Below are 16,915 nucleotides of genomic sequence, written 5' to 3'. Positions count from 1 at the left end.
TAATTAGCATATAATTTCCATATCAGTGATCGCGCAAGGGTCGACGGGATATCCAACATGGCAGCGCCCATCACAGCAGTTTTTTCGTGGGTAAGGACTATGTGGCAAAGAACATAAGGTGTAATTGTTGTAGCTTTTTACAACCGTAGAGTTGAATTCAGGATTCAGATGCCCTGCAAATACCTTCCTAGTGTTTCAATCAGTCCTAACATTAACGAGTAACGTGTCAACTTTTGATTGTCTGTGACTGACTGTGATGTGACTGAGTTTGGTGGTGTGCGTGTGCCAGTGGGCCTGAGACTGAGTTGTGACTTGTGTGTGTTGAACTTGAATGAACATCTGTGCTGTGCAGTGATACGTGACTGTCTTGTCTGAGCTGTGTTGTGTTGTGTTGTACGTGAACACAACATGGATTTGTCAATGTCTTGGCGATCTGTCATCACTGTGTACTATTGTATGCATTAATTACAGCTGGCCTAAAAACTTGAGGTCTCACACTGTCACAGGCAGCTAGCTATGCGTAGATGGGGTCCAGACAACTCGCCACAAAGACAACCCGCCCCCAGACAACCCGCCACAATGCCCTAGACATCTCGCCACAATACCCTGGACAACTCGCCACAGGCGAGTTGTCCAGGGTGGGGTGCCTTTTCGGACAACTCGCCACACTTTTTTCCCCTCATGATTTCTAGATCTAAAATCCCTCATCTTCATGATTGTCATTTTATGTATTCATTATTCTTTTATAAACACAGTCATGACAGAAAACATGGAAATTGTGAGTATTTTGAGAGCTGTTCTAAAGAATAAAGATGATTTACCTTGCGCTTGTAACAAGACCCGCAACAAGAATCTATTTTGGACTGTGCGAAACTAACCTAGAAAATCTAGAAATAAACCATATTTCAATTTTATTTCGCGGGTCAACTGCCCCCTCCCCCATCAGGAGGCCAGTGCTTCCAGTACCCTTTCATGAATTCCTACCATTAAAAATTATCAGAAGGGAAAAAGGACATGTACAAAGGATAAAGGGGGCACTTTAGGGGAACCTGAAAAAGTGGGGGCACAGTGTCCCCCCCCCCAATGAAGAATGCCGCCTCTGACGAAACTAACCCTGAAAATCTAGAAATAAATCACATTTCAATTTTATTTCGCGGGTCAAATAACCCCCCCCCCCCCCCCCCCCCCATCAGTACACCACTGCTTCCAGTATCCTACCATTAAACAATTTCTGAGACAGAAAAATGCAGCTGCTATAGACCTCTAGATCTAAATACCAAGTTATCCCAATGATCTGGCGATCGTACGCCTTCGGTTTGTCAAAAATATATTATTGTTGCAAGGGAAATCAGCTTTATTCTTTATTCTTTGTAATGACTGTGTTTATAAAAGCACGAAAATCATGAAAAATGACAATTTCATCTAAGATGAGGGATTTTAGATCTAGAAATCATGAGGGGAAAAAAGTGTGGCGAGTTGTCCGAAAAGGCACCCCACCCTGGACAACTCACCTGTGGCGAGTTGTCCAGGGTATTGTGGCAAGATGTCCAGGGTATTGTGGCGGGTTGTCTTGGGGCGGGTTGTCTTTGTGGCGAGTTGTCTGGAATTCGCGTAGATCTATGTGACACATTGACAGTTTGCATTTTGGGGGCAAATTCGCCCTGAGCCCCCATGTATTTTTTTTTCACTGCAGACTTAGAAAATAGAAATCTAGACCTATAAGATTGTTTTGAGAAATGGCCCCCACCTTCTTTCTTTAAAGTTTCAATACTTTCATCTCCATGATGTCATTACAGAAAAATATTTCAATCCTGTCCATTCTTTTCCCTAAAATGTTGACGCTCGTTCAAAATCGTATCTAGACTTCAGAGCTACCAAGTGTCACGCAATATGTGTGACGTCACGCATTCGAGGGTCTGAAAAACACCCTCGCGCAAGACGCGCATGCAATTTCGAAACGTACGTCTACGTCTACGTCTATGCTGGTACTCGTCAAAAGCCTTTTCAGCAACTAAACGAGGATATTGTGGTGTGGTGTCTCTCATAGTGGTCATGATTGATTAATGCTTAGTGCGTATATACAAGTTGTACGAGTAAAAACAGTTCCTCCTATGATTTAGGCACTGATGGCTCCCTTGAACTTCTCCACAGAGGGCAGTTCAATGAAGTTGGTACGGAGCTCATCCCAGTCCCGGAGTGTTCTTGGGAAGAAAATTTGCCTGTAGCTGTCAGAGTTGGAGCTGGGTCTCATGAATCTGTGTCGGTGTTGCTGACGTGTTGAACGGAGTCTATACACTATACCCTCGGGTTGCAGAGCCACGAAAATGTCACGCATAGCTGATCTTTGAACAATGCAGAAAAACAGTTCAATCCTGTCCATTCTTTTCCCTAAAATGTTGGCGCTCATTCAAAATTGTATCTAGATGGGACACATAGTACCTTCAAAAGGTAAATTCTGACAAGCAAAGAAGCCTTACTATTCCTACCTTCCCCCTTTTCCCCTGCCCCCTTTTTTTTGGGGGGGGGGGGGGGTGGGGGGAATGACGTGCTTCCTCCTACCAGTGTTTGATAAAAATCTGAGAAATAATTGAAAGAGAAGTTTTGAAGTTTTAAAAGACTGAAGGTCCAAATTTTTTGAGGACCTCCATTTTTCTGTTTGAGCAAAATATTTTTTGCAGGTTTTGATAGAATTTAAATGCAAATTGGCAACTCCACAACTATATATTCCTTTTTCTTGCAAAAAATCATTTATGAATTTTAGACTGTAAGCACCTTTTATTATTGCAGAAATGAAACGGATCTAATCCTTTCTGATGTTCAGTTCAAAGCAAATGGGAGAGTTGCTCATAAGGTGCATCACAGAGTTGCAAATTTGATAGACCTTAACTTTTGTGGCTATTGCTCAAACTTTCAACTACCTGTTTCTCTCATTTTTCTGCTTGTATTAAAAAACAATTTGAAGCAGGTTGGACTACCCTTCAGCTTCATCTTCAAGTGTAACCTTTTTGAGTGCCAGATGTGTCAAAGTGTGAGAGACGTTGGCACTTTGCAAGCATCCTCTATTATTATTGTTATTAACAGAGAAATATATGCTGTCGGTTCTTTTAGGGAGCTAACAGTTATGGGCAGCTTGGCCTGGGACATCAGAAGGATCATCTTTTGCCTGAGAATCTCAAAACTTTCCCAGAAGATGTAAAGACCATCGTGGGTGGAGGTGGTCACACAGTCTTCCTAACAGGTATCAAAAGGAATGAGGGTTAGCATTTTTTGTGTGTAGAATGAGGGTCAGCTGATTCTATACGTAATATATTCAAATTTATAGATATTTCTTTCCTGGGGACCTAGTAACGAGGTAGTCCATTAATCTTTAATTATTGAATGAACCACAATACTCGGAATCAAGTCTGCATACATTAGTTGTTGTTATGTCGGGTAAGCCTCATGCAAGCTTTTGGGTTGTTAAGAACAACCTTTGTTTAAAAAGTATGCATAACATTTAAATTAGTCAGTGAACCGGTCTAATGCAGGATATGAGTAGAAATTATAAGGTTTGTGGCTACAAAATTTAGTTTGCAGTACATGCCTATCTGTGTGTGTTCGGAATAAGAGGGAATCTCAAGAGCAGTCATTTTCATGTGACTTTACGTCTATGATTTTCTTCCACAATGGAATATAAGGATTGAGCTTACAACTTGTTTTGCATATTTGCCAGAACCCAAACTTTTCTTGGTTCTCTGTAATGATTAATAGGTACTGCATTCTTTCATTACCATTAATGTTTATTCATTTATTCATGACCAATATTGTTTTATTCATGAGGGAATACCTTTGAGATATATCAACAAACTGATCTATTTAAACCTTGTGTTATTTTTATTGTTGATAGTGCAGTGAAACCTGTCTATAAAGACCACCCAAGGAAGACAAGAAAAGTGGTCTTTATAGGCAAAATTTGGTTTGAAGTAAATCCATATCTGTGTGTGTTTGGAATAGAGAGAATTCCCTGAGCAGTCATACCATAAGTGATTTATTCTTGACCACTTAATGTTTATTCATCAGGCAATGGGGATCTGCATGTATGTGGCAGTAACAACAAGGGTCAGCTTGGCCTGGGTCATACCTCTGATATCAACAAACTGGTGCGGGTCCCAGACCTCAGACCCCTCAAACAGATCGTGTGTGGATGGAATCATACAGTAGCAATAACAGGTACATACAGCTTCTTTTTTCAGACTTAAAGAGAAGGTTGAGTTCTGGGAAGAGGTGAAAAATGATTTGTGAGCGTTATCATTGTTATTATGCAAATGTGGAAGAACATTAGCAAAAAATATGTTCCCTGAAAAGCATGGCTCTTTAAATGCCCTAATATTCTAAATATGGCATGTAATAGCATAAAAATCAGGACAGATTTGTATGCCACATGTTCGTGTAGTCCCAAATTGGAGGCTGGAATATCAATAAGTAAAGGTGTATTCATGCTTTGAAAGGCTATGTTATTTGGGTTACAGTGGCCCTTTAACAGTAAAGACCAGTTATGGTCATGCGATTGCATTGTGAAAGAAACGTTGTGGAATCGATCAGAAAAGGTTGATCATCTAGCATCTAGCATCTGCAAGGTTCTGGAATCATCAAAATGATAAGAAATTTGGCCCATTCTTCGTAAAGTTACAAGCACTATACACAGAAAGATGTATATGGGACTACCCTATATCTCTCACAAACCATGAGAGAAACAAATTTACCAAATATATGAATTAGTAGGGGTTTTCCGGCAAATTTGTTATCATCATGTATTAGTCAAAACATATTCTTTCACATGATTGGTAATGAGAGCTTCCATTTCATTTTTTGAAATTGGGGCGTTTCCAATACTGGTCTTTACCTTTAATCGACAATACTGCTCAATTTGTCCTATGGACCTTTTTTGCGGAAATTGTGATGTTCTCATTTCTTGCTTTTTAAGGTATTTCCTAATGACTCTCTCCTTTTTTGCCATTGTTTGTTTGTATTTAGAGAATGATGAGCTGCTCTGCTGGGGGTCAAATACACACGGCCAGCTGACACATAAAGAGAGTATTGTCACAAAGCCGAGAAGGATTGAGGTGAGAGCAAGAATGTGTCATAAAAGTGTAATTTTTGCTAAAAATACACAAGTACCAGAGATGCCAACTGTTCCCTTTTTGCCGTATTTGCATGTTTTGTTACCTTTTTCTTTTTAAATTGATGTTTCTTAATTTCCGATCATGGGCTTTGTGTTGTATGTGTATTATGCACCTATGTTATCTATCTCTCACAAAGTTCTCTTACAATCTTGATCGAAATGTTCTCTCCCTGAATGCCATATATTCTGTTATATCATATTCATATGTTTGGTTGTTATGTAAAATATATATACATTCTATACAAACATTCAGTACATCTTCTTCTATGTATAGCTTTCAGGTGTTGATTGCCCGAGGTTTGCTGCTATATCAGGAGGTCTGAGGCACACCCTGGCCGTATCAACGGACGGTCAGCTCTGGACATGGGGAGCCGGCAAGAAGGGTCAACTAGGCTGGACGGATAGCAAAATGAGGGTCCCTCACCAATGGAACAAACCTGTACACAGTAAGCCATGACATGTGGGAATTCCCCCTAATGCCTCAGCTACACCTAAATCTGACTTTTTTTTCCTCCTCGATTAAAATGCCTTTATGCCTCAGTGACACCTTTGCGTATTTGGCTTGGTTATTGCTGCGTATTTATGGCAAGCCGTTTTAACGTTTATTCCCATTTCTTGATATCAAGAATTACCATTGCTTTACAACAGAAAATTATTTCTTGATGTGAAGAATTTATTTCTTGATATCAAGAAATAGGAATAAATGTTAAAACGGCTTGCCATAAATACGCAGCAATACGCAAAGGTGTGACTGAGGCAAAAAGGTATTTTAATCGAGGAGAAAAAAAAAGTCAGATTTAGGCAATAACGGAGCGAAGGGGCATGCATACCCAAGGGGTTATTTACACATCAGAAAAAGATTGCTGAGAATTTGCCTACTCCCTCTGAAAGGGATTGGGTAACTTTGTCCCAGTTTCTAAAATAAAATCTTGGATTAAGCTCATGCTGCAATGATAATATAAACCTTAAAATCAGTCAGGAACCCCATGAATTTTGCAAGCCGATCACCTGTCTGATTATCAAAATATTATTGGAAATAAAAATTCAAAAAATTTGTTTTCCTAAGTATGGTAAAATCGGTCACTCAAAGATTTTTTGGAGGCACTTTATGATCATTTTGAAGCACAATTTTTTAGGGCTTCAATTTCACACCTTATCAGACACCGATAACACGAAGGGTCATGTATCTCAGATTTAACATTGGTAAACAATGCCTTTAATGGGACAATGGGCTTGCTATCCGTGAGACTTGTACATAAATGAAGGGTCCTTCCATCAGGTTTGGTGTCAGCAAAATATGACCTACTGCACACGGAAACAGATTTATTTCATATTTTTCTGTTCTTTGTTTCAATCTTTAGTTCCTGTGAAAGAGGATGACGTGGATGTGAAGTTTGTGCAGGTAGCTGCAGGAGCTTATCACAGTGCCGCTTTATCAGGTAAGACCACGTTTATTTAGTCATGAGATTCTACCCCAGTATCGAGCAAGCCTAACTCCATATCTAGCATAGGTATTCTTTATGTATGGTACTCGCCAAACTATCCAGGAACTGTATGTTATTCAGTAGTAGTCTACTAGTACTACTACTACTGCTACTAAAATAAAGACTGGAATATATGGGACTCTTGAATGATTCCTAGTCTGAGTAAGAGTAATCAGTTAGATAGATAAATAACTGCTCATGCTTTTACAAATTAACCAATGATTTATTATTCTTTACCCTGCTAGACATGGGTATACTGTACATATGGGGCTGTAACAAATGGAGTCAACTTGCCCAACCCAAGTCCTCCAACCCCATCTCGACGCCCAAGAGGTTAGACCCTGCCCTATTTGACGGTCTCACGATAAAAGGCATCCACAGTGGCTGGACACACATGCTAGCTATAACAGGTGAGTCTCGTATTAGTTCTTTGTATATGCAGAATGGTGCGCCACCTATCGCATGCAATGTACATGTCGAAATCCATGATGCCCCATGGGAAATAGTCAGCATCACAAAGCCGGAAGTTGGAAATCTCTTTTTTGGTAATTGCTACATTTAATTAGTCTAATACTTTTCTCCATGGAAGCATCAAACTTTCATTCTTTAAGGCAAGTTCCAATCATTTTGAGCCAAAATCACTTCATCTATTAAAGCCCCACTGTACTACTTACACGTATAGCTACTTGCTCCCTCTATATAGAAAACTACTTGCTCCCTCTATATAGCAAACAATGCTTAAGTGGTGCCCATTGATTCCCCATGAACCTCTTTTTCTTATGTTCATTGAGAGCTGAGTTGATGAGATAGCACCTGTCAGTGACCATTTAGCATTTATGCTTCATAGCAGTCAGGTAAAATAACCACCACAACATTCAATAACAATTGCCATACTGGGTGGTCTAATCCCTCCTGGCCAAACTAGTACAGATGTATTTTCATTTGTCTCTAGAGGATGAGTCGGTCTACACGTGGGGCCGGAATGACTACGGCCAGCTTGGGAGACCAGCGGCAAAGTCGATATCCAATGGAAGCGCAGAGTCAGAGAGTAACGCCACGCCCACAACCACAACTCCAGATTGCTGCCATGTACCCACTGAAATAAGCATACTAAAAAATGCCAAGCAGGTACCTACTTTTTAAAATTATTATTCATATTCATATCTATGTCGTTCTCGATTTCAAAATATAATTAATATAAATACAAAATAAATCATACTTAAAATTTGACAATGAAAAGGGGAACTGCATGAATAAAGCCCTTAGGCCTTGTATAATCATAGTTCAGCATTATGGTAACTATCCACAATGTGACAGTAGATACAGAATATTTGCCTTTATGTTACAAGTGTGCTATAGTATGATAAATTATGATAGGCAAGAATGATTGAGCGAGGGCTTATTTCACAATGTGTTTCTTTGTAATACAGAGAAACAGGGCACAAAAATGAAAATGACATAAATTCCTGTTTGTATCATTAAAACATTTAAATAAATATTAAGAAATCTTTATTATAACCCTTAAACTTCAAGCCAGATTGTTCGCTTTTTCATATTTGTACAATTCTCAATGCATTTGTTTTTGGCAAGTCCAGGATATTCGGTAATTTTTTATCCCATACTTTACAAAGTATTGAAGAGTTTTTAACATGAATCGACTTCAATGGTGTGTCTTTCACTTTCTATTTGGCATGATAAAAGCGCTGATAAAACAGGGGTTCAATGCAATGAAGGGATATAAATATTGATAAATGTGGTATGTGACATACGGGACAGAGTATCTTGAACTTACCCATTTCAATATTGACCGATTTTAGTCAAGAGATTTGATTTATGGTATAAAGTGAAGGTATCCTTCCGTCTCTTGTTTAAAGATTTCATCTTTTTCTATCATTCAGATTGTATGTGGAGCTGAGCATAGTTTAGCCATAACAAGTGAGTAGAAATGATACTTTGTTTTGTTTCTTTCATTGAGTTTAAAATCTTTTGAGGAAGGATGTTGATTTCCGAATAGATACATTCTGTTGATTTATCCCCTGACCCTTTTCCTCCTCTCTCTTTTTGCCTTTCTCTACCCCCATCCCCCCTTCTCTCTCTCTCTCTCTCTCTCTCTCTCTTTTCCCCTGCCTCTTTCTCTCTTTAAAACTCCTCCTTCCCTCTCTTTCTTTATCACTTTCCTTCCCTGTATCTTGCTTTTTTCTCTTTTTGTCTCTATATTTATATGTACATGTATGCCTCTTTCTTTCTCCCTCTCTCTCTCTCTCTTTCTCCATGTCTGCCCCTCTGAAAACAAAAACCAACAAATATATCACAGCCATTGTACAAGTGATAGATTCTGCCCCTCCCCTGGACATTGTAGGGTACATATGGCACTCTGATATCATTGTTTATTACTGATACTCCAAAATACATTATCATTATTTATTATTCATAAGATTGGAATTCTTAAAACTACGTAACAACCTAAGATTTCTCAAGGAAGACAATAAAAGTGGTCTTTATTAGCAGATTAACTTTATGTACAGGTTTCTGACAGTACAGGTCTATACTCTATACATATTCCATATAATATTTTTTTCAAATGAAACATTATTAAGAGGAAAAAGTAAATGTAGTCTTTATAAACAAGTGGTCTCTTTACACATTGTCGCAAAAGTAGGTGTTTTGTCAAAATGTCTGCTTTTTTAATATTTCAATTTTAATTCAATTTATTTTTCCATTAAAAACATAACAATTAACAATAAACATAATGAATACTTACAAAAATACAGTGGAAAGACGCCTACAAAATTAAAGCTTATTAGGAGCCTAGGAGGGGCCCTGTACAAATATAAGAAATAAATGAACATAAATGAAATTTGAACAGTCTTCCTTTCTGGTCCACTCTACTTGCATGAAGTATAATTCCTGTTTTCTTTTCTTCTCCGAAACAACCCTCAGAGGATGACAAGTTGCTTGCATGGGGCTGGAATGAACACGGGATGTGTGCGGACGGGACCAAGACCAATGTCTTCCTCCCCAAGCAGGTCCAGGGCCTAGATGGGCAGGTGGCATCTAAAGTAGGGGTCGGTGCTGGACACTGCTTTGCCTTCTGCCAGTGATGCTCCTCAGGTTCTTTCTTCGGTTTCTATTCAGGTTCTGTGGGTACAATGAACTGGTATCGAGAAATCGTATAAAGGAGAAACACCTTGAAGAGTTTGAGGGGTATGTCTTTGTACCCATTTAACATAATCCAACTCAGGTGCAAGGGGTACTTCCTTGCACCCCTTTTAACCTCATCTGATTAAAGTATAAGGAGTTCAGAGTTGAAACTTTTAAAGAACATGAAAAGGAGATGTTGTACGTCTTGCTTAAAAACGTGGGCATTATCTGGGTTTGTTAGTACTTAGTGAAGTAGGTAATTGGGAAGAGGTGTCTTAAAGAATGGATGATAACACTTATACAAGAAAAGGGCTCTTTTTTGCTTTCTCAGTATTTGTAGGATTGTATTACGGTGTGAGGGGTGTCTCCTTTCACCCCTCCTACTCAATCTGACTCCGGTATCAAAACGTGTTTTATTGTGTACAAGGCCAAGTGTTAAGAGGACATTCTCTTCATGCCAAAGCAGCCACTAAGAGCTAGAAGGGCACTAACTCATATTGTTTAACACTGAGCTAATGCCCTTCTAACTGTCAATGCAAGGTGCATAATTATGTAGTGTGATATTTCCCATAAAACGGGGATATCCATGTATGATACATTGTAAAATAACAGATTTTATTGTAAAATATATTTTTATGAAAACACTTATAGGCATTTAGACGCAGTAGCAAAGAGAGTTAATTGTTTGCTTTAAAGGAGTATGAAACTTATTCTTCTGACTGGCTTTTGCTTATTCACCAGGTACATAACGTGCAGGAGTCACTGCCACTGGTCTATTTACACAATTCTTGAATTTGAGTTCTTTTCACTTTAGCAATGATATAAATGTTTGAATAAGATCAGGAAGACCCAACATCATTAGATAAGTAAGTCATCATTTTGCAATATTTTTGATAGCATTTCAGGTTCTTATTTTGATTTTGATTGTGCATGTATTCATCCAGGAGATGCCTACATAGTACTATTATTACCCTCGCTTTAGCCCAGCTGGCCTAAGGCACTCCAAGCATTCAAGGACTAAATTCCTACCAGGTTCCCATTTATTACACCTGGGTGGAGAGTAGCAATTGTTGATTAGTGTTGTGACCAGACTCGTAACTACGACCATTTGATCCACAGTTCGATAAAGAATCCACTGTACTACGACACCTCTACATTATCAGGGGGGGTGTTTCACAAAGATCCTAAGTTGAACTTATCTCTAAGTTGGACTTAAAAAATATGGAAAGCCATTAGCATCTTTGAAAATATTTTGTAAAAGTTATTTTGAAAGGCATTCATTGTTTATTGAAATCATTCATATTTTCTATCATCAAGGAGATTTCATGTTCTGGATGTGGAATTAATAAAAAGTCTAAAATACTTGAATTTCTGCTTTTGAATATATTTCATTTAAAGACTCCAATGGCTGTCCATAATTTTTAAGTCCAACTTAGAGTTAAGTTCTACTTAGGATCTTTGTGAAACACCCCCCTGGACCATTGGTCCAAATTATGTGAGATATTTTTTGCCGCTTCTTAGGGGTGTGGGGGGGGGGGGTGGTTCAGATGATCAAGGTAAATGTTGCGGCTTAAAAGTATTCATGACTAATTTGTTACCCCTGTCAGTACCCTTGCTCTTATTTTCTGGAGTCCCCCAAGGCTTGGTTTTAGCACCAAGGGTGTTTTTTCACGGGCAAGAACTCACCATGTAGCTGTTGCTACACTTTCAGTCTCATGGATGACTAAGCAAGGCTGAGATGCATGATGCAGCCGGGATAAACGAACATGCATCACCTACATTACCCTGCAGAGATCCAACGTTTGCTCTGGCGACGTTTGACCCATGCTTTATTTTGTCAATGATATAGGGTTAAAGTTATGATTCCGATACGGTTTTGGGTTCTGCTTGAGTAAGAAGTAAGGGGGCTTTTTCTCAAAAACCATTATAAATCTTTAATTTCATGGACATCCCATTTGAAAAGTGTGTTTTATTATTAACACGTGTTTCTATGGGATATCCATTGACTCCTGACAGTCTTGACAAACTGGACCAAGGTTCATACGTGTTCCGGTAGAGTTGGATGCAGCATTACAGTCAGGAATTTGGTAATTAGTAATTGACTTGAGAGCAAATATTTGACACCAGAGTGATTCTTGAAATTAATAGAAATAAAGGCAATATGAAAATAAAAATATGACATTTAACCTGGCGCACACTACACTGTTCATGATCCTCCAGCAATCCGCTTTTCGTAGAAATGGCGGTTATATTCGATATGGAAATCTTAGCATCCACTATCCTCCTGATTTAGGTTCTATATAAAGATAATATATTAACAACCATAATTTTACTGCATTTAACTCTACTAGTGAAAATAAAAAGTGAAATCATAGATAATCAAACTAGTGGTCTAATGTCACTACAATTCTCCACGGGGACGGACATACATGTGGATCGAGCACCAATGTGCTTTGGGGTGGTCTTTTATTAGCTGGCCCTCAAGGAGGGCTTCCTCGACTCTCACCTGAGCCGACCCCCCTCAAGTTTCTCCGTGGTAGAGAGCTCGAAGAGGCGACTAGGAGGTAAGACCCCCCAAGGCAGATATAGCGATCCTTGAGCTTGAGCGTAAGTCGGTAGAACACTTCGTTACTACCCGAGCTCTGGAAAAGGGGAGGAGACGCTACATCATCCTTAAAGCACGTTACCTGCCATGTCTTCACCAGGTAGAAGACGCGTTGCGAGACTTAAGAGAGTTCAAGGAAGCATGAAATCCTTGAAAAGTAAATTTTATCAATCATATGACTATTCAAAAATCTGGTCTGTAAGATTTTACACGTTTGAATATTAATCTATACCAAATGTTTTGTTTAAAGCGATCATAGTCGGACCTTGTAGTGTTATGCTTAAAGCATACCAAGAAATATTTGTCATTGTTCTTGATGCTGAGACTTTTTAAAGCTTTATTAACTCCACATGCTTCTGTAGAAGCATATACAGAAACATACATAGAAGCCTGTTCAGATGTGACACGGCTAAAACTGCAGCGATTTTAAAACGTGATGACGTTAAGTGTAATGGACATCACATAGAGCTCACTGAATACGGACAAGTCCTTTGTTGCGTGCAGTTGCCATCTGTTTAAACGTTTAAAAAACGCACTGCCTTTTCTGCATAATATCTGAACAAGCCTTAACTCTTAAGTCAACAAAATCTCCAACACACACTTGTTGTTCTCAGGAGTTTTGTTGTTGTAGTCGTTGTCTTCTTGCAACTTAACTGCCATATGTGACGAAATATCATCTATTTTCATTGCAATGCTGAAATATATTTTGAAATGTATGTACAGGTATATATCAGAGAAACTATATCAGAGGAATGGAAAGTGTCGGGAAGATATTGAAAAAAAAAGAAAAAAGAAGAAGATGAGCTAGTGTAAGATGAGCAAGTGGTCGTTACTTGAAAAACAGGACAGTGGTAGAATTGTTGATATTGATCTGAGCTGAATAGAATATGTCACATCATTATTAGTTTTGTAATATGAAGAAAAATCTATCATTGTATATTCATTGAAGTTCTTGCTTTATTGGACATAACATGCATTATTGATGCTACTCATTTTATCTCACTTCTTCTTGCCTCTTTCTTTCCCCCTGTAGTATTTGCTTCATTAAGTTCTTCTTCCTGTATTTCTTTTTCTTCTTTTTCTTTTTTTCTTCTTTTTTTTCTTCTTCTTCATATCCATCTTCTTCTTTTCCTTTGACTTTTTTCTTCTGTTCTTTCCTCACAACTGTTTTAATCTTCTTGACATCTGTGCTTCCATTTGTCAATCTCTTATTAGGTACCCCATCAGAGTTTTTAGCAAATGTTTCTTTTCCGTTTTTCTTCGTTTATTTACCTTTCCTTCTTTTTTTATCTCTTTCTGTGCAATGAATAAGTGCTGTGAAAGTAAGACTTCTCATACTGCAGGATATATCAATGCACATAACAAATATCAGATAAACATGGATACTTTGTGATCAATTATAAATCTGAATGCATATATATAAACAACAGTAATTAACACATATTTTTCAAAATTTCCCCTTTATATTGCACATATTATTCAGCCAATCTCTAATACAGTAAGTAGAGGATAACATTTTTCTTAAGAATATTTTCTTATCGTGAAATAAGCTATGAACTATGTTTTTTTGTCTTGTTTCTTTATTTTTAAATTGATATTAACACAACTCATAGAAAAAGATAATTATCTTGTTTATGGTTCATTCTTTAACAAGAAAAATAAATTTTGTAGATGTGTATTTATGTAATCTTCAGTTGAAATGTAAATTATTGTGCTGAATAATTAAAGAATTTCCCTGATAAAGCTCTGAAAAACCAAAAGAGTGATTGTGAATGTCACTGCACTCTGCATTGCCAATTTAGAGACTTCAATGATTTTTGTTGATTATACATGTATCGCTCTTATTCATGAACGGCGCAATTTACGCAGAAACGGATTCACATTTCCCAGTGACTTTTGCCCTTTCTGTTCGAGAAATGTACACTTTGTATTTCACAGCATTCTGGATCCAAATATAGAAATATAACATTAAAAATGTGACACTAAACTGCTAGTATTCTTTGAAGAAAAAAAAGATAGCAATTGTAACTGTACACAAATTATCTTTCAAGAATCGTGTCCCATTCTATTTTTCTACAATGTCATTAAAGAAACCACATGGGAGATTCAGTTTTAAATGGAAAAGAGAAGCAGTTGCAACCAGGCGCAAGTATAGCAATGTGTTTAGTTAACCTTTGATTTCTGTGTTCCGGTTTTTATATTTTCTTCAATAGTTTTTATGTTTTCTCTTGTTACTTATTTTGCATAATTTTATGATGAAACTAGCTTTCGTTACTTTTAGTGTTTTACTCTCAATTCACTTTTTCTGGGGAACATGACTTAAATTCATGTATTTAGTTGTTTTGGCAAAAGTTAATGATTTTCAGAGTTTTCCTTTATTCATCCGTTGATTGCAAGTTCTGTTTTTCTCTTCATATGAGTAGTTCAAAATGTAACAATCATGTATTGATGAAGGTTAAATTGAAAGAAAAATGATGATTCATCATTATTGTAATGTGTAAGGATTTACTTGATAAGCTCAATAATATTACAAATTAGCTTCATTCATATTTTACATTTATTCATATTATTCAAATTTGTTGTCCTTATCTTGAAATATTCTTATATCTTATGATCATGAATTAATATACAATTTGTATGGATATATTAATGCATTTTATTGCTTTATCTGCCATATATAGAAGACTATGTTACTACATACATATTACCGATCTTAGTCATTTCTGTCAATATATGTCAATGCTTTTAAACAATCTACTTTTATAACATTATTTCCTTTTGTTTAGATATTAAATATTTTAAAGTACATGTAGAAATGACATAAATTATTAATTCTTTTTATCTTGTTTTGGATTTTTATTTTACATTTTCTGAAATCAAAAATGAGAATGTAACATACAATAAAAAACATCTCTTTAATTTTACAATGATTTTTTTTAAATCATCAAATTCCTCCTTAAAACTGTTATTTTATCAAATGTACCATCATTTACAAGTTGCATTTGACAGTTTCATATTTAGAAATCTTCTGTCCAGAACCTGTAGGGCATTAACTGTGTGTTCAAGTCCTTCTGCACTAGTTTGGCATGACGGGATTAGACCTCCCTGCAAGATCACTGGCAGGTGGTCATCTCATCAAATCAGCTCTCAATTCACTTAAGGAAAAGGGCATCATGGGGGATCAACGGGTACCGCTTAGGCATTGTTGGCTGTATAGAGGGCGCAAGTAGCTATAAGTAGTGCAGTGGGGCTTTAAAGCATATGAGTTAACGCCCTTCTGGCTCCAAACAGAGGAAAGGTTTCATTTTTCATTTTACTCCAAGTTTAGTTTTCCTTCTGTTTAGTACAGTTTGAGATATATCCGCAATATGTTCTACAGTGTATTTTTTTAAATAGAAATAAATTGTCAATTATGTATTGAAAGTTGTAACTAATCTACTAGATGCGGAGCACATACCATTTTTTCAGTCAAAAACTAGCTAGCATGCAGAGGTTAGCAAGTGTAAATCTTGCAATATTAAAACTACCGTAAAATGAATACAGTATCATGGCTTTGATGCCACTTGCCTGCATCGCCCAAGTTTGCATTTTAAGTTGCTTTGTTAACCCTTTTCATTCTTAATTTCTTCCAGGCTGGATTCACTCCATTTTTTCTCTTCATATTGGTTCATGAACCTGAAACAAGCAATGTGAATGATGCGTATTGGTAGCCTTTAGATGCAGATAGAACTAAAAGTTGGTCCGCACCTAACCCACTTAGGACATAAATGTGAAAGGGGTATATTTTTAGAAGAATACTCTTTCAGTCTAGATTATCTCCACACATATTTTTTTCTTCTCTTTTTTAAAAATAGGTTTAGGAAACTGAAACAAGCAGAATGGGTCTGCACTTAGCCCGCTTAGGTCGTAAGTGTGAAAGAGGTTTTTTTGTTTTCAGAAGGAATTGTCTCTATTTCTGTCAGGTGTATTGTGAATTTATGAAAACCTCATGTAGTGGATGAATAAACCACAAGAATATATTTTGGCAAATTTGTTTTTGTAAGGTGTCATTATTTATTTGTATGCTTAGCTACCTTTCATTAACACAGCTTACCATGGTCATGCAAAATTCATGGAAAATGAAGGAAAACAATGAAGTTGCAGAAGCAGAAAGCGATATTTAAAGGTATTTCCTTGTAATTCCACACCATTTTTTTTATTACACCTATAAATAATCCTGCTCCCCTTAACATTCTGAACTTGTCATCAACCTACAGTTCGACTGCAGGCATAATTTGTTTTTGATGAGAGTAAGGCACTGAAACCCTATTTATTAGGCATCAGATAACACACAAAAACCAGGAAATATATCATTATTTAGCTGAAGGAGATAGAAATCACTAGTTACCGGAGTGTTGGCTCAGTCAATAGAGCGTCCGCTGCAAAACCGGGAGGTCGTGGGTTCGAACCCCGGCCGCGTCATACCAAAAGACGTTAAAGATGAGAGTTGTTGCTACCTTGTTAGGCGTTCAACAGTAAGGGATA

At 37.3% G+C, this 16,915-nt stretch overlaps 1 protein-coding gene across 1 annotated transcript; it reads left to right on the top strand.

The window, feature by feature from the left end:
* Positions 1–3: 3 nt before the first annotated feature.
* LOC575998 (secretion-regulating guanine nucleotide exchange factor) lies at positions 4–10,947 on the top strand. The gene is made up of 10 exons (XM_030989573.1): positions 4–90; positions 3,109–3,238; positions 4,060–4,209; positions 5,014–5,102; positions 5,436–5,607; positions 6,523–6,600; positions 6,891–7,055; positions 7,598–7,773; positions 8,544–8,580; positions 9,586–10,947. The coding sequence occupies exons 1-10, from the start codon at positions 58–60 to the stop codon at positions 9,744–9,746; spliced, it is 1,191 nt and encodes a 396-aa protein (XP_030845433.1). The 5' UTR covers positions 4–57; the 3' UTR covers positions 9,747–10,947.
* The last annotated feature ends 5,968 nt before the right edge of the window (positions 10,948–16,915 follow it).

The sequence above is a fragment of the Strongylocentrotus purpuratus genome, unplaced genomic scaffold (assembly GCF_000002235.5).
Source record: "Strongylocentrotus purpuratus isolate Spur 01 unplaced genomic scaffold, Spur_5.0 spur5_scaffold_18, whole genome shotgun sequence".
Classification (NCBI taxonomy): Eukaryota; Metazoa; Echinodermata; class Echinoidea; order Camarodonta; family Strongylocentrotidae; genus Strongylocentrotus; species Strongylocentrotus purpuratus.
Note: the sequence above shows the minus strand (reverse complement) of the source record. Positions and strands in the feature narration are given on the sequence as shown.

Excerpts from the sequence above, each read along its gene's own strand:
- LOC575998 (XM_030989573.1), top strand. The coding sequence starts at position 58 with ATGGCAGCGCCCATCACAGCAGTTTTTTCGTGG. Across the intron at positions 91-3,108 it reads TCACAGCAGTTTTTTCGTGG|GGAGCTAACAGTTATGGGCA; the intron begins GTAAGGACTATG and ends CGGTTCTTTTAG. Across the intron at positions 8,581-9,585 it reads GCATAGTTTAGCCATAACAA|AGGATGACAAGTTGCTTGCA; the intron begins GTGAGTAGAAAT and ends AACAACCCTCAG.